This window comes from Asterias amurensis, chromosome 14 (assembly GCF_032118995.1).
Source record: "Asterias amurensis chromosome 14, ASM3211899v1".
Taxonomy (NCBI): domain Eukaryota; kingdom Metazoa; phylum Echinodermata; class Asteroidea; order Forcipulatida; family Asteriidae; genus Asterias; species Asterias amurensis.
This window is the reverse complement of record NC_092661.1, coordinates 2,512,688-2,536,254: the sequence shown is the minus strand read 5'-3', so window position 1 is coordinate 2,536,254 and position 23,567 is coordinate 2,512,688. Positions and strand designations below refer to the sequence as shown.

At 40.2% G+C, this 23,567-nt stretch overlaps 2 protein-coding genes across 2 annotated transcripts; both read right to left on the bottom strand.

The window, feature by feature from the left end:
• Positions 1 to 66: 66 nt before the first annotated feature.
• On the bottom strand, positions 67 to 5,771 carry LOC139947108 (tubulin alpha-2/alpha-4 chain-like). Its single transcript, XM_071944948.1, has 4 exons — positions 5,492 to 5,771; positions 2,886 to 3,111; positions 2,229 to 2,377; positions 67 to 1,761 (listed from the first exon to the last, which is right to left on the bottom strand). The coding sequence occupies exons 1-4, from the start codon at positions 5,492 to 5,494 to the stop codon at positions 778 to 780; spliced, it is 1,362 nt and encodes a 453-aa protein (XP_071801049.1). The 5' UTR covers positions 5,495 to 5,771; the 3' UTR covers positions 67 to 777.
• Positions 5,772 to 10,639: 4,868 nt separating this feature from the next.
• Positions 10,640 to 18,060, bottom strand: LOC139946742 (tubulin alpha-1 chain-like). The gene is made up of 4 exons (XM_071944408.1): positions 17,828 to 18,060; positions 14,044 to 14,266; positions 13,053 to 13,201; positions 10,640 to 12,401 (listed from the first exon to the last, which is right to left on the bottom strand). Exons 1-4 carry the CDS (start codon positions 17,828 to 17,830, stop codon positions 11,427 to 11,429), a joined length of 1,350 nt encoding a protein of 449 aa, XP_071800509.1. The 5' UTR covers positions 17,831 to 18,060; the 3' UTR covers positions 10,640 to 11,426.
• Positions 18,061 to 23,567: the final 5,507 nt, after the last annotated feature.

The window sequence follows — 23,567 nt, the reverse complement described above, 5'->3', positions numbered from 1 at the left end:
TTTGTGATGTGTTACTTTTAAGTGACTAATTAATATCAATATGCTTTGAGAAAACCCATTCACCAGACAAAAATGCTGTGTTTTCAAGAAAAATTGTTTTATTCGTTCATTCATAATTAAATGCTTTACTTATTTCTGACAAAAATTAATTTTAACCCATGCACGAAACAAACAGCCAGGGCCTAATTTCATAGACCTGCTTATAAGCACAAAAGGTAGCTAAGCATAACAAAATGATGCTTAACAGAATAAGGCTTCCAGCCGAACTACCATGTCATAACGAAGAAGTTGTAACCGGTATAGCTTGCTCTTATTTTCTACTTAGCAAACACAAATTGCTAAACAATATTTTCCGCTAAAGTGGCTCTGTGAAATTGGCCCTTGAAACCAACGAGACAAAATACAAATCAAATAAAATCAGGAGAAAAAAAACATTTAGTTTGGCCCATCGCTCAAGATTAGTGTTTAAGGTAACATCTGTTACACCTTTCCCCTGTTTTCTCCGAAAACTGCATCCATCTAAAACCATCCAATTGACTTTCTCTGTAAACTTCTTTATTTATTTATGCACACCAAATTCAACAGACGACATTTAATTTGTTGTTTAAACACTTGCCACAATACACACTGTAGCTGCCAAGCGAGGTGCTCGGCGAGATTCTCGCGAAATCTCGTAGGCCTTCGAGATATAAACTCAATAATTTACTGGAAGAAAAGGTCAAAAATTTGGAGCTAAAAATGTTGTATTCTGAGCTAAGAATTCCATTTTGCTATAGATCAATATTCCTCATCAGCTTCACCGTCAGCTTCCCCATCTCCAGAATCTAGAGCAACCTCTTCGTAGTCCTTCTCCAGGGAAGCCAGATCCTCACGAGCCTCAGAGAACTCACCCTCCTCCATACCCTCTCCTACGTACCAGTGGACGAAGGCACGCTTGGCGTACATCAGATCGAACTTGTGATCCAGACGAGCCCAGGCCTCGGAGATCGCTGTGGTGTTGCTCAATAGACAGACAGCCCGGCTTACCTTCGCCAGATCCCCACCTGGCACTTCGGTTGGAGGCTGGTTGTTGATGCCCACCTTGAAGCCAGTTGGACACCAGTCAACGAACTGGATAGTGCTTTTTGATTTAATTGCAGCCACAGCAGCATTGACATCCTTGGGGAAGACATCTCCACGGTACATCATACTGCAGGACATATACTTCCCGCGCCGTGGGTCGCACTTGACCATCTGGTTGCCAGGCTCAAAACATGCTCCGCTTATATCAGCGACGGTTATCCGCGCGTGGTGCGCCTTCTCCACGGACAGAATGGGCGCGAAAGACGGCACGGTAAAATGAACCCGCGGAAATGGTATGAGGTTCGTCTGAAATTCATTCAAGTCGACGTTGAGGGAGCCGTCGAAGCGCAGGGATGACGTCAGACTGGACGCAACTTGCGCAATCAGTCGATTGATGTTGGTCATTGACGGGCGTTCGAGGTCGAGCCTCGACTTGCACATCTCGAAGATGGCTTGGTTGTCGAAGGCAAAGGTGACATCGCAGTTATCGAGAAGGTTGTGGGTGCTTAGGACGCAGTTGTACGGCTCTACTACTGCCGTGGCGATGTCCGGAGCGGGGTAGACCGTAAAGGAAAGTTTGCTCCGTTTGCCGAAGTCCACGGAGAGCCGTTGGGCGAGCAGAGAGGCCAGACCGGACCCGGTGCCTCCACCGACGCTATGGAACAACAGGAACCCCTGTAGACCCGTGCATTGTTCTGCCTGGGAAATAAGCAAACAACAGAATTATGACCTGGTTTCGAAAAGAACTCCATAAATAGTTACAGGAATAACACGAGACAAAGGTATCAGGAAACTATTGTGTTACACTGCCTATGCAACTTGCCAATTAAGCCTTGACTTCTAAAAGGTTAAAATACGTTTGAGAAAATAGGTAAGGGCAAGGTCGTTTACTTGCTGAATTTGTTTACAACATAGACTGGTCCGCTTTTTCAAGGGAATTCAGCGTGGCCAATTGCGGCCAATCGTGGGAGGATCTTAGAAGCAGTACGGTCGTTGTACACTCTTTAATTTGCATAAATAGCTGGATTTTGACGTCGATAATGCCATTCCTTAATAAAACTCTTTGAGATCGGGGTGATCGGCATGGTCTTTGTAAGGTTGCATAGCTGTGTGAACGGGGCATTAGCAGTATTTTCGATAGAGTAGTTCATGTCAAACCTACATACCATTTTCCTGATCCTGTCCAGCATTTGATCGATGTGCTCCTTGCCGACGGTGTAGTGACCTCGGGCAAAGTTATTAGCAGCATCCTCCTTCCCAGTTATCATCTGCTCAGGGTGGAAGAGCTGGCGGTATGTACCAGTGCGTATTTCATCTGTGATACAAACAGAAAACAGAGGTTGATGAACTATTTCTACGATGCTCTGGATGTGCCATCCGTCTATCGCTAAAGTTTAAAAAAACTGTTTTCATGTAAAGTTGTGACAGCTATAGCCTGAATATGTGACGTCACACTTCGAGGCTGGTGAATTACTCCAGAGAGTGGCCTCAAGCCAACGTCAATATTAGTGACGGTCACGTGGTACAGATGTACCGTTGATCTCGCATTTATTTTGCATTCGAATTCTACGTACATGTTTACATATAAACCATCGTATTATTATGAATGCGTACACATGTACGTCAAAGCCATTGATAGCTGGTTCTGTCAACCCATTACGCGTAATTATCCTTCAAAGGACATGGGACAAGTCTATGGCAGCTTTGGCTCTGACATGTGCCCAATTTCATAGAGCTGCCCGGCAAAAAGTAGCTAAGCATAACACATCTGTGCTTACCAGAATGAGGTTACCAGCCCCAAATGTGTAAACACAAAGTCTTACCAATAACAGTGGGCTCGAGGTCGGCGAATATAGCCCTGGGTACGTGCTTGCCGTTGGACGTCTCACTGAAGAACGCGTTGAACTGGTCGTTCTCGACACCCGGGGTGTGGTCATTGGGCATCTGACCATCGGGCTGGATGCCGTGCTCCAGGCAGTACAGCTCCCAGCAGGCATTGCCGATCTGAACCCCGCCTTGACCTATGTGAATTGAGAGTACCTCACGCGGCTGTATCGGATAAAATCAATCATGATAATTTAATTGATCATAACCTTTGTAAAAGAGAGGGTATACTTATAGTCAGGAAATGAATAATCATAACCATACTTGGTGGAGCACTTGAGAACTACTGATATTGAAAAAACGTTATTTGAAATGACCCCAAAACAATGACAAGGACAGAGACTAAGACAACGACAAGGACAACACCAACGACGACAACAACAACAACAACAACAACAAAAACAACAACAACAACAACAACAACAATAACAACAACAACGACGATGACAACGGCAACGGCAACGACAATGGCACTGCCAACGTCAATGACATTGACGACGGCACTGCCAACGACAACGACATTGACGACGACAATGACAACGACATCGACATTGACGACGACAATGACAACGACATAGACATTGATGACGGCACTGCCAACGACAACGACATTGACGACGACGCTGCCAACGACAACGACTTCGACGACAACAATGACAACGACAACTACAACGACAACGACATTCGCAGCAGCACTGACAGCGACAACGACATTGACGACGACAATGACAACGACAACTACAACGAAAACAACAACGACATTGACAACGGCACTGACAGCGACAACAACAACGACAGCAACAGCGACAACAACAACAATGACGATGACGAAGACGACATCGACATCGACAACAACAACATTAACTATTTTTAGACAACGTCAACGACCACAAATAGAAGAACAACCACAGCACCAAGGCAACCAACAACAACGTAAAAAAAACACCCCCAAAACAACAACAACAACCACAACAACAACAACAACATCAAAATCAACAACAGCAACACTAATTTATCTTACTATTCAACTATTCACTTATTAACATGTACATAGCACCAGCTAGTTAATTCTAGTGTGGTATATTCACTCATGCATAACAGATGAACTTTAACTTTATGCAGGTACAATGCACTTTTGGATGAGGGTCATCGTACACTTCAAATATCCAAACTGGTAAATTTAAATTGATTTACACATTTTCTGAAGGACATTCTACAAATCATGCATCAATTTTACATTTTTTACTAAACAATTTTGACGTAACCAGAAGTGCAAAGGGGTCTTTGACACCCTCACCATCCCAAATGAGAATGTGGGGAAATTTAATGTAAAGGATTGGTTTGGCTTTCATAGTCAAAACAGCGTTAAACGAGACATTTCGGAAAATGTAATTTATGTTGTATTACATCTCAACTATTGCAAAGGATAGTATATGGTCATGCACTTCTTAAAATGGTTTATCTTAAGATATTTCAAATTTAAACATAATATTCCTACCCAAAAGAACTTTGTTTTGGTCCTAGTCTGCTCCAAATGCAAATGTACAATATAATGCCACTGCTCCTTGAAATTCACATTGGAAGAGAATTCATCAAAATAAACAATACAAAACTAACGGCCACGACATCTGCTTGCCAAACAATTCCCAGGCATTATAGGCTTTGTTTACTGATGATCTTATTCATAAAGATATTAACATAATTTGATGCAAGAATAATAATAGAAAATGTTTAATTGGCATGATGGTTTGAAACGTGTTGCTCACTGTTATTAAATTTATGTATAGAGAAAAAACTGGTTGAGGAGGGGTCGGGATTCATGTTAAATGGCGGCGACAATATTAACAAAATTATAAGCAGCTATCGGTGAAGTTTAGGCACTACATAGTCTAGTTTATTAATTAACTAATCACCTCACCTATCAGTCAATCAACAATCAATTTATCGATTATTAAGTAAATAATCAACTCATTCCGTTCAATTATTGACTTGTTGACTGGCGTGTTTAAGGTGCAAAGTTCTAGAATACTAGAACATGACACTGACTCAACACCGAAATGACACTGCTCTAAGAATTGCAAAAATCGTTGGTTCGAATCCCATCCGAGTAATTTGTCTGTGATTTTATTTTCACCGAAAATTTGGAAAACTGAGTATACAGTGTTTACACTCATCGGTGTATAGGTAAAACCAAAATGGATATTTAACTAGATTGAATGAAAAGAGGTGTTAGGCCGCCTGTGGGAAGCTCTTCAAATCAAATTAACTGAAACAAAAGTTCTTCTAAATGCACCAGAATTTGTAGGCTTCAGTCAGATGTTAACAAAGACAACACTTTTACAACGAACACGATATTTTGATTTTGTATTGGAGCAGATTCACAACTAATCTCACCAGTTTGCGTTCCACCGCACAGTCAACCGAAATGACTTGCACTAGCACCGTGGTTAGCCTTCTCGACGTTTCGAACATTCTGTACTGGTCGTCATCAGAATAAAAGTGCTAATTAAATAATATTGACACAGATAATGTAAACAAAACTTACCATTGTTCTCCACAGAAACAAACAAACTGTCTTATACGATTAGAAATCCACGCTTGAAGCCTTTGGTCGGTTGGTTGGTTGGTTGGTTAGTTTGAGAACGCCGTTTGATAGTCTGGTACGAAAATTAATAGCATTTTTTATTTTACAATAATATGCAAAAGTACACGTATACAGCTATGCACTCACGCATACTGCCGATAATTATTATTAGTAGCTAATGTTGGTGGTAGTGTTTTGGTTGGGATGGTTGGGGAGGGGTTGTTGGCCTTGAAACAAGTCGTAAAAACACCAGGTTGGTGATTATTTTCAGCATTTTTTTATTTGCATTGGACACTCTTATTGCAATAATTGTTAGCATAAACACTTGGTAAGGAGCAATGGAGAACTGTTGATAGTCTAAAACATTGTGAGAAACGCCTCCTTCTGAAATTACTTGTTTTTTAAATAAGGGGAATTTCTCACTCAAATAAATAAACTTCAGCCCTGAAGCACTTTATTGGGCATCTGAAATCAAAGCAATTTTTGCAACGAGGGTGTTTTTTTCTTGCAGTATTCTTCTGCAACTTCGACGACCAATTTAGTTCAAATTCTCAACGATTTGTTGTTTCATGTATATGTTGGGCTGTACTGATGTTAGGATACACCAAGTGAGAATACACATACCTACCAAGTCTCACGCATTAGGCGTGAGGCTCACGCATTTGGGCTCTGTCTCACGCTTACACGCAGAGCAACCATTTTGTCACGCATTGGGGCCAGACCGGGGAAAGAAAAAAATTAACGACATGCATTGCCAAATCGAGCTTGTGTGTACAAAAAAACGCAATCTACACTGTTTGCATAATGTTCAGATTGCACGTAGTTTACCAGAATCATCATTTTTTGTACAGACTTTGTGCAAAACAGAGCGCAAATTTGCAGATTGGGCACGCCTTTGCCCGATTCGTTAGGCAAATTCGTTAAATGCGTTACACTAGCGAAGACACAACAGGCAGAAGAAGAGAGCGGAGGATTTTGAACATTTTTAGTCGATTTCGTTTTAGTTTGGAAGGAAAAAATTTGACACAATCGTACCTCCAGATTAACCATCAACATCTCCTGTGTACCTCATGGGAGTTTTAATTATTCTGAAGAGGTTTTTGATGCATTTTGGAACACTTGTCCACCATTAAATTTCTGCTTTTTTGTTTTTATAAAAAAAAAAAAAAAAAAAAAAAAGTTGGGCGGCAATTTCGGAAGGCTTTCTAAAACTGGCAATTTTTTTTCGGGGGGGGGGGGCTTTGAAAAAACTCACGCATTGCTGGCCTCTGGACTTGGCATCTCTGGTATGGTTGTGTAGTTTCCCATTGACTTGTGTGTGGTTGTGTAGTTTCCCATTGCATTGTGTATGGTTGTGTAGTTTCCCATTGACTTGTGTATGGTTGTGTAGTTTCCCGTTGACTTGTGTATGGTTGTGTAGTTTCCCGTTGACTTGTGTATGGTTGTGTAGTTTCCCATTGACTTGTGTATGGTTGTGTAGTTTCCCGTTGACTTGTGTATGGTTGTGTAGTTTCCCATTGACTTGTGTATGGTTGTGTAGTTTCCCTTGAAATTGTGTATGGTTGTGTAGTTTGCCATTGACTTGTGTATGGTTGTGTAGTTTCCCATTGACTTGTGTATGGTTGTGTAGTTTGCCATTGACTTGTGTATGGTTGTGTAGTTTCCCTTTGACTTGTGTATGGTCATATAGTTTCCCATTGACTTGTGTATGATTGTGTAGTTTCCCTTTGACTTGTGTATGGTTGTGGAGTTTCCCATTGACTTGTGTATGGTTGTGTAGTTTCCCATTGACTTGTGTACGGTTGTGTAGTTTCCCATTGACTTGTGTATGGTTGTGTAGTTCTATTGACTTGTGTATGGTTGTGTAGTTTGCCATTGACATGTGTATTGTTGTGTAGTTTCCCATTGACTTGTGTATGTTTGTGTAGTTTGTCATTGCCTTGTGTATTGTTGTGTAGTTTTCCATTGACTTGTGTATTGTTGTGTAGTTTTTCATTGACTTGTGTATGGTTGTGTAGTTTTCCGTTGACTTGTGGATGGTTGTGTAGTTGCCCATTGACTTGTGTATGGTTGTGTAGTTTCCCATTGACTTGTGTATGGTTGTGAAGTGTCCCATTGACTTGTGTATGGTTGTGTAGTTTCCCATTGACTTGTGTATGGTTGTGTAGTTTGCCATTGACTTGTGTATGGTTGTGTAGTTTCCCATTGACTTGTGTATGGTTGTGTAGTTCCCCATTGACTTGTGTATGGTTGTGTAGTTTCCCATTGACATGTGTATGGTCGTGTAGTTTCCCATTGACTTGTGTATGGTTGTGTAGTTTCCCATTGCATTGTGTATGGTTGTGAAGTTTCCCATTGCATTGTGTATGGTTGTGTAGTTTCCCATTGACATGTGTATGGTAGTGTAGTTTCCCATTGCATTGTGTATGGTTGTGTAGTTTGCCATTGACTTGTCTATGGTTGTGAAGTTTCCCATTGACTTGTGTATGGTTGTGAAGTGTCCCATTGACTTGTGTATGGTTGTGTAGTTTCCCATTGACTTGTGTATGGTTGTATAGTTTCCCATTGACTTGTGTATGATTGTGTAGTTTCCCTTTGACTTGTGTATGGTTGTGGAGTTTGCCATTGACTTGTGTATGGTTGTGTAGTTTCCCATTGACTTGTGTACGGTTGTGTAGTTTCCCATTGACTTGTGTATAGTTGTGTAGTTCTATTGACTTGTGTATGGTTGTGTAGTTTGCCATTGACATGTGTATTGTTGTGTAGTTTCCCATTGACTTGTGTATTGTTGTGTAGTTTTTCATTGACTTGTGTATGGTTGTGTAGTTTTCCATTGACTTGTGTATTGTTGTGTAGTTTTTCATTGACTTGTGTATGGTTGTGTAGTTCTATTGACTTGTGTATGGTTGTGTAGTTTTTCATTGACTTGTGTATGGTTGTGTAGTTTTCCGTTGACTTGTGGATGGTTGTGTAGTTGCCCATTGACTTGTGTATGGTTGTGTAGTTTTCCATTGACTTGTGTATGGTTGTGAAGTGTCCCATTGACTTGTGTATGGTTGTGTAGTTTCCCATTGACTTGTGTATGGTTGTGTAGTTTGCCATTGACTTGTGTATGGTTGTGTAGTTTCCCATTGACTTGTGAATGGTTGTGTAGTTCCCCATTGACTTGTGTATGGTTGTGTAGTTTCCCATTGACTTGTGTATGGTTGTGTAGTTTCCCATTGACTTGCGTATGGTTGTGAAGTGTCCCATTGACTTGTGTATGGTTGTGAAGTGTCCCATTGACTTGTGTATGGTTGTGAAGTGTCCCATCGACTTGTGTATGGTTGTTAAGTGTCCCATTGACTTGTGTATGGTTGTGAAGTGTCCCATTGACTTGTGTATGGTTGTGTAGTTTGCCATTGACTTGTGTATGGTTGTGTAGTTTCCCATTGACTTGTGTATGGTTGTGTAGTTTCCCGTTGACTCGTGTATGGTTGTGAAGTGTCCCATTGACTTGTGTATGGTTGTGAAGTGTCCCATTGACTTGTGTATGGTTGTGAAGTGTCCCATTGACTTGTGTAAGGTTGTGAAGTGTCCCATTGACTTGTGTTAGGTTGTGAAGTGTCCCATTGACTTGTGTATGGTTGTGAAGTGTCCCATTGACTTGTGTATGGTTGTGAAGTGTCCCGGTGACTTGTGTATGGTTGTGAAGTGTCCCATTGACTTGTGTATGGTTGTGTAGTTTGCCATTGACATGTGTATTGTTGTTTAGTTTCCCATTGACTTGTGTATACATGGTCTTTGACAATCACAAATTGATGTCCAGTGCTTGTGAGTTCTTAATACGAAGTTAATGAAAATGAACTATAGGTTTAAAGGCAGTAGACACTTTTGGTAATTACTCAAAATAATTATTAGCATAAAACCTTTCTTGATTACGAGTAATGGGTAGAGGTTGGTGGTATTAAACATTGTGAGAAACGGCTCCCTCTGAAGTGCCTTAGTTTTCGAGAAAGAAGTAATTCTCCACAAATTTGATTTCGAGACCTCAGATTTAGAACTTGAGGTCTCGAAATCAACCATCTAAACGCACACAACTTCGTGTGACAAGGGTGTTTTTTCTTTCATTATTATCTCGAAACTTCGACGACCGATTGAGCTCAAATTTTCAAAGGTTTGTTATTTGATGCATATGTTGAGATACACCAACTTGAAGGCTAGCCTTTGACAATTACCAGTAGTGTCCACTGCCTTTAAGTATCGAGAGAGAGATGGCCGAGATTCCTTACAGTTTGAGAAAGGTGGTATGCTACTTTTGTTGGGGTTTGTGAGACCGTTTCTGAATAGATGGCTACAGCTAAAACTGTTGTTAAAGGGTGTTGCTCATGACGTCTTATTACATCAACACATAATGACGCGGCAATCCAGCCAGAGCCGTATCCGTAGCAGCCAATTCGGTTCCGGCTTGATGCAGCAAGGTCTTTGGCTATAGACCATTGTCATGATGCCTCCATCTTGGTCATGTTCCACATATCAAAAAACAATAATGTATGCTAATAATCATTTTGCAAATAGGAACCAGACTATTTTGTTCTTCCAGCCTCGGTTTCTTGAAATTCAAGATGGCTGCACCACGATAAAGGTCAATAAACATGAGGTAGACTCTCCCTAAATGACGTCACAAAACGTAAATAATTCCAGTAAAACAGCACCCAGCTTTGACAGTGTTTACACAAACTGTATATTTATTGTAATTTTTCAATTTACAAGTTTGGATTAGAAGGTTTTCCTATTTTAATAAACATTTAAACACTTTTATGAAGAAGAAAACATCTATATAAGAAAAAAAGTTGTGGCAGCAAGACCCGTTTTCTCACTTGGTGTATCCTAACATTTGCAAACAATAACAAACTTGTGAAAATTTTGGATCAATTGGCCATCAAAGTTGCAAGAAACACTGTAGCCCGAGACCGGATTTGTGTCTGAAGCCTTCCCCATATCAGAATCAATTTTTGGGTGAGGTTTACCCCTTTTACTAAAGATATCACTTTAGAGGGTGTCGTTTCTAGTAATGTTTTATAAAATCAACAGCTCTCCGGTGCTTTTTACCAAGCAACTTGTTTATAATTGGAGTAAGTATCAAATACCCTCCCTTTAAGTAAATTAAAGGGATGTTTGAACATTTTTTGCCTCATTATGTTGGGATACAATAGGGTTACATCAAATTGAAAACAATGACAAGAAAATGGAAAGAAAAATGATATAAATATATACATAATATTATAACAAGATTATAAAACCAGTTTTATTAATTCAACTCGAAGTTGACACACTATACAAAGGAGTAAGTACTTTAAATTGTGGTTGACGAAATCGAGATCATAATATGAAATATTAACCATTACTTTTAAGAAATACACAAAAATACACTTTAATTTGTTAATTAATTTCACTTCAATAAGTGACTTTCCAAAGCACTTTCTTTTTCAAAGTCTTCAGTTGCGAATATCTTACGCAGTAAAACAATGTCATTAGGTCAATATGTAGCACACGTCGATGACACTCTGCACCGTCACTGCTTGGAGGTGGGTTGCCAACAACGCCCAGTTTAGAATGGCCCGATATCGCAGATAGCAAGAATCTTAAGAATAAATGTGAGGGAGCGACTGCGAACCAGTGTGCTGTTTAAATCCGAGATTCTGTAAAGGGGCAAGGTCCGAAGTCGGAAATGTTCCTCTGGACCGCGTCATTGTTTCAAGCCAAGTGTTGGTATCGTGAACGTTCAGACGGAGTCAAGTGGATCGGTCCAGATACGCCTGCTGGGTTATTTAACCAATCCAGAATGTTCCGACCGTTCCTACTTTTAAGACGCTCTCTGAGATGCATCAAATACATTAGTTACTGTTTATACGGTTTAGAACTCCTCATCTTCTTCCACAGGATCTGTTGAATCGATTCCGACCTCTTCGTAGTCCTTCTCCAGGGCAGCCAGATCCTCACGAGCCTCAGAGAACTCACCCTCCTCCATACCCTCTCCTACGTACCAGTGGACGAAGGCACGCTTGGCGTACATCAGATCAAACTTATGATCCAGACGAGCCCAGGCCTCGGCGATGGCGGTGGTGTTGCTTAGCATGCAGACGGCACGCTGCACCTTGGCCAGATCACCACCGGGTACCACGGTAGGAGGCTGGTAGTTGATGCCCACCTTGAAGCCAGTTGGACACCAGTCGACGAACTGGATGGTACGCTTGGTCTTGATGGTTGCGATGGCAGCGTTGACATCCTTGGGAACGACATCACCACGGTACAGGAGGCAGCAGGCCATGTACTTGCCGTGACGGGGATCGCACTTCACCATCTGGTTGGCCGGCTCGAAGCAGGCATTGGTGATCTCTGCAACACTCAGCTGCTCATGGTAGGCCTTCTCAGCAGAAATAATTGGAGCATAGGTGACCAGTGGGAAATGAATTCGAGGGTAGGGCACCAAGTTGGTCTGGAACTCCGTCAAGTCGACGTTGAGGGAGCCATCGAACCTCAGTGATGCCGTGATCGACGACACTATCTGAGCAATCAGTCGGTTGACGTTGGTGAACGTCTGCTTGTCGATGTCCATGTTTCGCTTACAGATGTCGTAGATGGCTTCGTTGTCGACCATGAAGGCACAGTCAGAGTGTTCTATGATAGTGTGAGTGCTCAGTACGCCATTGTAGGGCTCAACCACCGCTGAGGCGAGATTGGGTGAGGGGTAGATGGCGAATTCAAGCTTCGGTTTCTTGCCATAGTCGACAGAGAGACGCTCCATCAGGAGGGAGGTGAAGCCAGAGCCGGTACCACCACCGAAGCTGTGGAAGATGAGGAAGCCCTGAAGCCCATTGCAGTTATCAGCCTGTTGATCAAGAAGATGAATATTGAAATTAACTTTAAAAATGCTTTTGGTTTATACTAAGGTCATATAGGTGCAAACTGTATGGACTTCATCATAGAGCATTGCTTTATGAATTCATCAAGTTGTTTTTGCAGATTTTCTAAGTTCCTGGATATAAATTGGATATTAATTGATCAGGAATTGTCTTCAGAGTTATTGTTTGGCAAAAAAAAACAATCATTTTCGAAGTAAAACATTTTTTTTTTTTTATAGGTTTTAGTCTTATTTGTATGCATCTTATACCACAAATAATGACGAAAAGTAAAATTGGACGAATAAAGATGTTATTCAGGGTTGATATGAAAAAAAATCATACTTTTATTTTAGGCTGAAAGCTCACTGATTATGTAGTTCATACATAAAATAAAATAAAACATTCTGTGACAGCGTTTTCTCTGAAATGAAGTCATAGTCGAGGAAACTCTGAAACCGTTTTAAAAACCTGCAACGGGGCTTGGGATTTCGGTTGTTACGACCAAAAATACGGACAATGTGTTACAAACGAAATGCATTCCAATTATTATAACTAAACAGATACAGGTTTTTAAGAAAACTGTTTCAATTGCTGCTACGATTGACCGGGGAAACCACTTTAAAAAATACATAACTTGCCAGTTTTCGTATCCTGTCAAGCACTTTGTCCACAATGCACTTGCCGACGGTGAAGTGACCTCTGGCGTAGTTGTTAGCGGCATCCTCCTTGCCTGAAATCAACTGCTCAGGGTGGAACAGCTGGCGGTAGGTTCCAGTTCGGACTTCATCTACAAGAATGCAAATTATTTACGGAAGTTTAAAGACAGTGGACTCTATTGGTAATTGTCAAAGACTAGCCTTCACAGATGTATCTCAACAGATGCATAAAATAACAAACCTGTGAAACTTTGAGCTCAATCGGTCGTCGAACTTGAGAGATAATAATGAAAGAAAAAACACCCTTGTCACACGAAGTTGTGTGCGTTTAGATGGTTGATTTCGAGACCTCAAGTTCTAAACCTGAGGTCTCGAAATCAAATTCGTGGAAAATTACTTCTTTCTCAAAAACTATGACACTTCAGAGGGAGCCGTTTCTCACAATGTTTTATACCATCAACCTCTCCCCATTACTTGTCACCAAGAAAGGTTTTATGCTAATTAATATTTTGAGTAACTACCAATAGTGTCCACTGCCTTTAATAAGCAAAATGGTTCGGGCACATTGATCCAACCCCAATCCAGGGCCCATTTTCATAAAGCTGTTTAGCAGAAAATACTGCTTATCAATGTCTTTGCTAAGCAACAAATTAGTGGGGCACCAGTCACAACCATGTAAACTTCATGGAATGTTGGTTGGTAAACTGTTTTTGCTAAGCAAGAGAATCCTGTGTTAAGCATCAGCTGATCGAGGTATCGGATTAAATTCAAATATTTTAGTGAGGAATGACTTCTAAAAAAACTACATTACTTCAGAGGGATCTGTTTTTCACAATGTTTTATACTATCAACAGCTCTCCATTGCTTGTTAATGTTACCAAGTAAGTTTTTATGCTGACAATTATTTTAAATAGGCCTAATTACCAATTAGTGTCCAGTGCGTTTAATCAGGAAAGAGTAATATTCTACTTACCAACAACAGTGGGTTCAAGATCGAGCATTATAGCCCTTGGTGTGTGCTGACCGCCGCTCGTCTCGCTGAAGAAGGTGTTAAAAGCTTCAGAGCAAGAGTTCGCGGTCTTATCGTCAGACAACCGACCATCAGGCTGTATGCCGTGCTCCAGGCAGTACAGCTCCCAGCAGGCATTGCCCATCTGGACTCCGGCCTGCCCGATGTGGATTGAGAGTACTTCCCGCTGAAAAAAAAGAAGATATTTTAAGTAAAACTTGAAACATTGCATGCTGGAAGGATAACAATACAAATAAAATTGAAGTACATAAACTATGTTTTTATAATGCATTTTTGTTTCAACCCTTTAAAAACTGTCTTGTGTTGTTAAAGCTACTTTTTGTTTCTGTTTACACTCTAACAACTTCCGGGTCGAATCCAGCTTTTGGGACAGTGCGACTCAAAATGACCCAGAATTGGTTCAAACTGACCCAGAAAGCAGAACCCGGATTCTGGGTCAATTTGACCCCGAGATGTAGTTGCTGAGATCCATTGGAGTCCACATTTGTTATCGGAATAAGTTTTCATCAATTGTATGTTTTTAATAGTAATAATATTATTTTTTGAGAGGTTAAAAATCGTAGTGTGACTTGTTGAGTCTTTCCCCTACGTGTCATTTAAATAAAATAAAAATTAATTCTTTGTCATTTTTAGTTGAAATTTCGTTTACATTTTGTTGGCGAAGCAATCGAAACACTAGTTCCCATCAGTTCGTATACCTTTGCTCCAGAATATCGACACACGTGGCTTTTCGAAACTATTCTGCCGTGTACAATAATAGATAATGTTTATATTATCAATTATTTTACATGTTGAGATGGTTCAAGTTCACGTTGAAGTGTCCCTTTGTTGACGGTTCCAATAGTCTTTAGTTTTGTTATGAAGTCAAATAGTTCAGATCTCTGAGCTGGCAATTAGCCCAATTTTTTTAAAGCATTTGTAAACGAATTTTATTTTCCATTTCTAACATCCGTATTTTTAATTTGTTTCGGCTTCTAGTCTGCTTTAATTCGAATGCTTTTACAATAAACCAAACAGGGGCTGACAAATGATTTGTTTCTCAGTCACATCTTTACATCAAAATCAATACATGCCATGGGTGTCAGCTACAGGTACATTTTCGGATCTAAGTCGCAACCTACTAATTTTTGATAGCATAAACAGATAACAATGCTTTTATGTTATCGAGTATAGACACAACACACTGAGCGGAGTCCACGTGGTTTTACTATACGCCCCAAACATAATTATAATCATTAACTTACAGTAAGCTTCAGAAGCTGTGTAAATATTTGTATGTAATTGTGCAAATAAATTGGGACTATTTTATCTAATTATGCATAAACTGTGAAGCCTTGCGCTGACTTATGAATTTAACAAAGTATATTCAAATGGTGTTTGAAGCTTTGCATGGTGTGGAGAATAAGAGCAACTATAAATATAAATATTAATAGTTAACTTGCGGGTACAACCATGGGTAAAAACTCTTTTGATGGAGTGGTGGCTCTGAAAAGAGCCGGTTTGGTCTCGACGTTTCGAACCGTATACTCTGCTCGTCTTCAGGAGAAAGTATATTCAATTTACATAGGAACATTTTTATAACATTGTGAAATAAATATGGTGAAATAAATCCGGTGGTTGTGCCCAGACCCAAGTTATGGTGATGTAATTAATGTAAGTACGGGGTGGCCGTTCAAGTCCCAGCCATGCCACTTTTGTCCTACAGGCAAAGCACCTCATCATGTTGCTTCGTCCATTTCGTGGGTTAGGTCCTATTGTTCTTTAAAACGCACGTGAAGGAACCATGACCCAATTTAATTAAGCTGTTGAGCAGAAAATTCTGCTAAGCAAATTTATTGGCTAAGCAAGAAATCACCGTGGTACAAATCGCATCATTACTTTATGGTGTTCTGGGTGGTAAAGCTATTTTTGTTAAGCTGAAGTTTTTGTGCTTACGGGCTTTATACAATTTGGCCCAATACACTTTATTGTGAGGAGAAGGGGGGGGTTGTAAGCCCTGGTGTTTCTGGCCTGTTGCACTGCATCACCTCCTAAACCCTTACAAGGTGCTAAGTACATGGGTCTCATTATCTGCATACCTTACGTGACAAAGAGCGCTTTGATATAGTAACGCGGTCATGCATTATAAATACTCCCATTTCAGAATTGACCCTGGTGACCCGGGGCCTGACCTAGTTTTGTGGCAGTAGTGGGCCATATGGCCCGGAGTACTTAGTAAAAGTGACGCGGTAAACTGACGTAGTTCAAGTCAGAACCACATTTTGTGATCCTTTTCCGTCGGACTGTCATGTATCAGCAGCCCCCCCCCCCCCCCCCCCCTCGTGAGTCTGGGTCAATTATGACCCGTTTTTTTTTTAAGTGGAGCCGATTATATACACCTCATCTTGCTATTTATTCCAAGTTTATTCAAGGAAAATATCAATTAGGAATTTAAAAGAATAAAGTCAACATGTTAAACTTATAACATTCAATGACAAAACGGATCAAACTCCAAATCTTTCCCTTTGAACTTTCTATACGGTCCCTGCCAGGCAGTATGTTATATGCATTATGGTGTTGCTGATTCACGTGAGACCGCAATCGAAGCTTCATGACGAAATCTAATTGTTATTTTATTTTTTAGACAGTGGACACTTTGGTAATTACTCAAAATAATGTTTAGCATAAAACCTTACTTGGTAACGAGTAATGGGCAGAGGTTGATAGTATAAAACATTGTGAGAAAAGGCTCCCTCTGAAGTTTCCGAGAAATAAGTAATTCTCCACGAATTTGATTTCGAGACCTCAGATTTAGAATTTGAGGTCTCGAAATCAAGCATCTGAAAGCACGCAATTTCGTGTGACAAGGGTGTTTTTTTTTTCATAGTTATCCTCAATTTTTCACAGGTTTGTTATTTTGTGCATATGTTGAGATACACCGAGTGAGAAGACTGTTCTTTGACAATTACCAATAGTGTCTAGTGTCTTTAAATGAGAAGGTCAGCATTCAATGTCGCGCTCGATTTGCAAACAGTCCGACTTCTTGCAATAACAGACGTGCACGTGTATAAATAGACGCTATGAACATTGCGAAATATTACCGGTTGAAACCGGTGTGCTCTACTCTATGGAAGTGCGCACGTGTGTATGACGATGCAATGAAAGGGGTTGGGTGGGGGCGGGGGTGGGGGGGGGGTAGCGATGGCGTGCGCTCTACTTGTACCGTACGAACAGAACAAAACGGGGGGGGGGGGGGGTAACGATGTCGTGTGCTCTACTAACCGTACGAACAAAAACACGTTGGACAAAAATTCTAGACGAAATACTGTCCACCTTATGCACAATTTGACAAGAATGCAAATTTAATGTTCACTACTATTTAGGTTCTAAAAAAAGTGTGACGCACTTAGTTATTAAATTCGTTTTGCTGCGTATTCTTTATGTTATTTTCAAATAATAATTTGCTTTAAGCTTCCTCTGGTTGTTGATTTAATCTTTCCTGGTTATTAGAAACAATTAATGCAAATGCGAATGTAAATGTTAATATTTTAAGGTTCTTAAAAGAGTAGCCAGCGACACTTTAATTATTAAATACATATTGTTTTGTATTCTTGGTTATTTTCGCCTGGATATTGATTAAATTAAGCTTCCCCTGGCTATATCTACAAAAATAAATAAATAAATGAATAAATAAATAAACAAACAGATTAATAAACGTACATGAATAAAGGAAAAGAATATGACCTACCATTATGATGTATTAGTGGCCGAGAAGAAACTTCGAAGAAACCCTGTAAGACTTTTCAGGAAAACCCTGTTAGCGTCGTCAATGTACGTTACAGGATTCGAAATAATGAAGAACCGGTACCTCAAACCTCTTTATATATGCACCACCGATACTCAAGGCTGTCCACGCATTGTAAATTTGTAAAAAAAAAGATTATAGTAATCTCACCGCGTGATCCTCGAAGTCAAAATCCAAGTGTGTATGGGTGACGAATGTGTTTACTCTCTTCTGTATGGCCGTCCCTTTATGCTGATTACAACAGGTCAAAGGTCAAGGGTGACAGTCGGCGAATCGGATGTGGCTTCAGTGCGAGGCATGTATGGTATGTGTACACGCAACCTCGACCCATGGGGGTTAACATCTAATCGCTTTGCATGGGTTGCATGAGTTGCGCTCCATACGGGAACGAGGTTCACGGGAACGGGGTTTACCGTGAATGGGCTGTTGTTGACAGGGCATGACAGTGACGTCATGTACATTACGTCAGGGGCTATATTTAGCGCAGTGACTTGCGCCCCTTGTTTGCAAACAACAGCGTACACGTGGAACTGAAAACGTGTTGTACAAAAGCAATTGTATTTGTTTTCGGATAATACTGAATGCTTATCATAACTGTAATCATTTATATTTATAGAAAGTATTCGATACTTGAGTAAGTGTTAGCAAAACAAAATGGAATAACTGTTTGCATTGGATTTTAACTTTCCCCCAAATGCTAAAAATTTGTATTGTGTCCTATGCAGTATTTTCAGTTAACAACTTTATTGGAACAACAAAATGTAGGAGCAATTTTGTTGGCTTTTTGACTCGACTCCTGTCCGCCATTTTGGGAGTATGTGCACAACAGACATGGGCGGATCTAGACAATATTTTAGAGGGGCCCAAATTGTTCCAAGATGGAGCATGCTAGGGCGAGTAGCCTGTAGGGTCCGGGCCCGCTTAAATGCTCTGAAAAAATGATGCATTATTATAGATGTTCTGTGGTGCAATGAAAGGCCAATTAGAGGCATGATTGATGAAGGAAACATAACAAATAATCATCAGATTTTGAGCTGTAGAATCAAGGCTTGTAGTAGTTAAGCAATACTTTTATTTTTAGTACAAAAAGTAGTGAAGTATCAGTTCAAGGAATAATGCAACACACTAGTCAGCAGTAGGCTATTCAAAATGAATTATTACATCAGCCGTCGATTTCACCAAACTTTTCCTAACTTAGGATTAATCTTAGAACTTAGGACGGGTTCAGTTCCGTATCCAAATACATAGGACGCATTGAACTCATCCTACGGGTTACTCGTTCTAACTAGAGTTGATCCTAGCGTTTCGTGAAATCGGCTGCAGGAATGGATCCCCGTTGCCGCCCCCCCCCCTTCCCCAAGAACACCCTTGAACAGAATTACTCCCAAGAAGATGGTGGGAATAGTAGACGCACACTGTAATTTGAAGTTTATCCAATTAAATTGTTAACTTGATTGCATTTAAGTAAAATTATTTTCTTTGAGGAAATCATAAAATTAGCTGCTGTTAATAAACTGAAATGACTCTAGTACCTGTAAGTAAAGATATTTTCTTCGAATGAGGAAAACATAGGTTTATAGCTTTTGTTGTACCAACCGAAATGACCCTTGGCACAAACAAGATGTTAAATACAAAAGACCCATCGAGATAGCTCGCAAGGAGTAGTAGTTTTCATTGAGAAAATGGCGCTGACCCATCTTAAACACTTTGGTTATTTTGTTGTTGTGTTAAGCATAATTCTCAGCTTAAGCAGCTAAAGAGATTGGGCCCTGAGGTGGTCTATATCTGTTTCCTTTCTCTGCAAATTTGATTGTAAGTAAACATATTTTCTTTTATTAAGGGAAGAAGAATTTAGCTGTTGTAAACCAACTAAAGTGACGTATATGGTATTTTAAATTTAATATTTATGTAATTTCTCGGGTAGATGAAAAGTACAGTATGCCTAATGCACATTAATTCTAGGTAAACACATTTTAAAATACAGCAATGCGCAATTTAAGTACATGGGGGAATGGAACTGCTTGAGCCCAAAGGATTGACTGTAGATGCCCCCGCTCAAGCTAATTCTAAAGAAAACACTATAAATGGTACATACAAAATGTTAAATACAAAAGAATAAAGAACCACCGAGATAGCTAGCAAGTAGCCCATTAAGAAAGCGGCACTGGCGTATCGTCAACACAGGTCACTCACAGTTCACTTAGCCTATTTGTAAGAGGGCATTTGTAAAGAAATACCAATAGGGATTTGAACCCATGGTCCGGTTATATGTGTATAAAGTAGAGTGGTCTAGTTATAAAGAACACCGTTATATAACACAAATAGGTTGCCCTATACACATCAACAAGAAAAGAGAAAGAAACTGAGATTAGGTGGTGACTGTGGAATGTCTTAGCATGAAAGACTTCTTGTTATGCAAATAAGGAGATCTTGGCACGGGTTTCGAAGCCCTCGTTGTGGCCGATACAGCACGGCATTACTGGACGTGTCGCGCTGGAGGATGGCCGTATCTCTCGGCCCAACTTAGGGTCTTGGACGTCGCGTTTTCCTGATGAACTTTACTTGCAATATTGTCAAAATTGTTGCATTTTCTGATGAACTTTAATTGTCAAAATTGTCACCAGAACTACCCATGTGCATTCAGAACTATTTCGTCAAAACAGTTGCACTACAAAATGGTGATATTCTAAAAGGCTCGGTCATGGTTTTTGAAGTGTAAGGCCTATAAAAGCACATACGAATTTACACGTTGTGTTTTTGTCACATGGCTGTATTACATTTACCAAAAACTGCAGTGTTCAACAAAAAATTCACTGTTGAACCCCTCACAACATTATCGTGTAGAGAGCTCCCCATGAGTCGCCGTCGAAAAGGGCGTAAACCTCCCTGACCGAAGCCGAATGAACACATCGAGCCATCGCCAAAATAAGGTAAGGCTTTGGAAGTTCAACATAAAAAAACACCCTCTTTTTTTTTTTGGGGGGGGGGTTGGTTATCGGCCACACGACAACCATTTTGTTTTCGTCTATAAAAATATTAGTTCAGAAAACAAGTTTAATAATAAATAATATGAACACTTACAGAGCACCAGTATCCACCACAAGTGATGCTCATGGCGCAACAGAAACATGTTTTTCTCTTGAAAATTTAAACAAGAGAAGCGTTACTGCAGTAACGCTTCTCAGATTGTGTGTATATCCTAAAGGGATCTTCCTGCATGAGTTTGTTTGTTCCATGTTTTCGGTAATATCTCAGAATGTTAATTTTTACTGAATCTACATTTTATATGGTATTTAAACAATCGAATATCAAAGGTATACTTTGTCCTGTGTTTGCTGAACCGTGCAGTTTTGTTCTTGAATTGTAGCAAGGATCGAGATGGGGCAACACCGAGCGCAAAACCAGCAGCCAGTAGCCAGTAGCCAGCAGCCAGTAGCCCGTAGCCAGCTGCCGACAGGCGGCAGGCGGCAGGCGGCAGGCGGCAGGCGGCAGGCAGCAGGCGGCAGGCAGCAGGCGGCCGGCCACCAGCCACCAGCCACCAGCCAACAGCCAACATACACCAGCCACTTGCCACCAGCGAGCTCACGTCAAGCCACACTTCAAGTGACGTCGATGGGACTGTTTTGTGAGAGGCAAGGAGAGGGAGGCCCCAATGGGACAGGTAAAACAAAAACTTGAAAATTAGTCCTCTGTCATTGGACTTTTAAGGGACGCTAGGTGGCAGCAGACTTACCAGGTAAAATCATTGTTATTGGTTGTGTGCCCATGCTCGGAACTAAGTTAACAATGTAAATTTACCTGGGGAAAAGTTTCCGTATGGCGCCACCACTTTTTCATTTGATATGAAATAATATAGGAACTTATTTACCTGATTGATATATCCCTTTTTCTAAAAATGAGTGAAAAAGTGGTGGCGCCATGCGGAAAGTTATCCTTACCTGGCAAGTCTGCTGCCATCCAGCGTACCAAAGTCTCCCATTGGTTTGTTAATTTGAATTGCTGGAAAATTTGAACTTCGTTATAGTATCTTTTCCAAATTCGCTTACAACCACATCTGGTTGTATTTTACTTACTCTAAATGAGCGAAGCAAACATTTCAATAGGCCCAGCAGAATGATTGGTAGCCCCCTCATTGTCACTTACATATTATTATCTTTTACCCATATCAACTTGTATAAAGTTGTTTTGCATGCCAACAAACTTAAGACTATAAACCTCCGTTATTAAGGCTTCTCTTTTAACTTAATTTGAAACTAATGAAAATTTTATTCAATTATTAAGGAACCTACCCCCCCCCCCCCCCCCCAGAAAACAACTACTAAAGTCCTGAATTTCTCTTACTGCTACTTCATTGACAATGTTGTACTTCACTGGCACTGACATAAACTTGTATGGCACCTTGGTGGCTTTGTCGAATGTCATTTCTGCAAGTGTATTAACATATTTTTTCATCCCCATACTATTCCACTACTGGAAAAAGCTTTCTGTTTCAGTGTGATGTCACTTTGTAGTAATGTTTCTTTGTGTAGAGAAACAACATTGAGAGTGATTAGAGTAATTAGAGTGACAAAACATTTCACATTATCGTTTTTCACTAGTAGCCATGTAACTGTTAACTGTTTCTTGTAATTTTTTCCGTTTTATCTATTTTTTTTTACCCATTATTGTCCTTAACATAAGGCTTAACCTGCTTATCAGGGTTTACCTCCATTTCCATAATTAGGCTGATGTTATTACTGGATTGTTTTGTAAACAAGTGAAATAGAAATGAAAAATTAATGTTTCTGGGTTCAATTGATTTCGAGGGAACTTATTCCGAGAAACGGTAAAAAAATTTTTCGTTTAAAAAAAGTTGACCAAGGTGAACAATATGAAATTTAGATAGGCCTAGGTAGTTTAGGCCTAGGTAGTTTAGGCCTAGTTCAGTGACTGCAAGCCACTTGGTGGTATCCTAGTCTATGTCTCCGAGTCCATGCTCACCTCTTGGTGGTCTGAAGTCAAGGCAGTCATGAATGATGTGGCTGATAGTTTGTGGGCTGCCACAATGAGACAAATTTGAGCTATTAGCTCCAATGCTTTATGGAGGAACGGGCATTGGGGCTTCCAGCTCAAATTTGTGTTAGAAGAATATTTGTTAAAATAAAATTAGCTGTTGCAAACAACTTACCAACCAAAGGGACCTAGGTTATAAATTTAAAAAAATATATTAAATTTAGTATAATATTCTGAGGCAACGAAATAATTCTAACTTTATTTCCTTGTTTAGGTGTTCCTATCTTTGTGCCGACGAGTCTCACGAGACAGTGCCCAGATGGGAGTTTATCTATGGATATGTGGTTTGTGGACGTAACTTTGGAGTCCTCGCTGGAGACAACGCCGGATTCAGGTAAGGAAAACTTGGCACCATCCGACCTCCACATTTTTTTCCAATTATTTTTTTTATGAAAGCTGCCCTTTATCCTTAAAAGCCTTAATTGCTTTTTATCTCTAAAAGGGCAGCAAACACACTCTAGTAATAAAAATGGAAATGGACTGCAACTTTTCAACGAAAAACAAATGAATTATTTGATAAATGCTGCCCCTCATCCTTGAAAGCCTTAATTGCTTTTTATCTCTCGAAGGGCAGCAAACACAATCTAGTAAAAATTATGGAGACGTTCTTCAACTTTCAAGTAAAAATCCT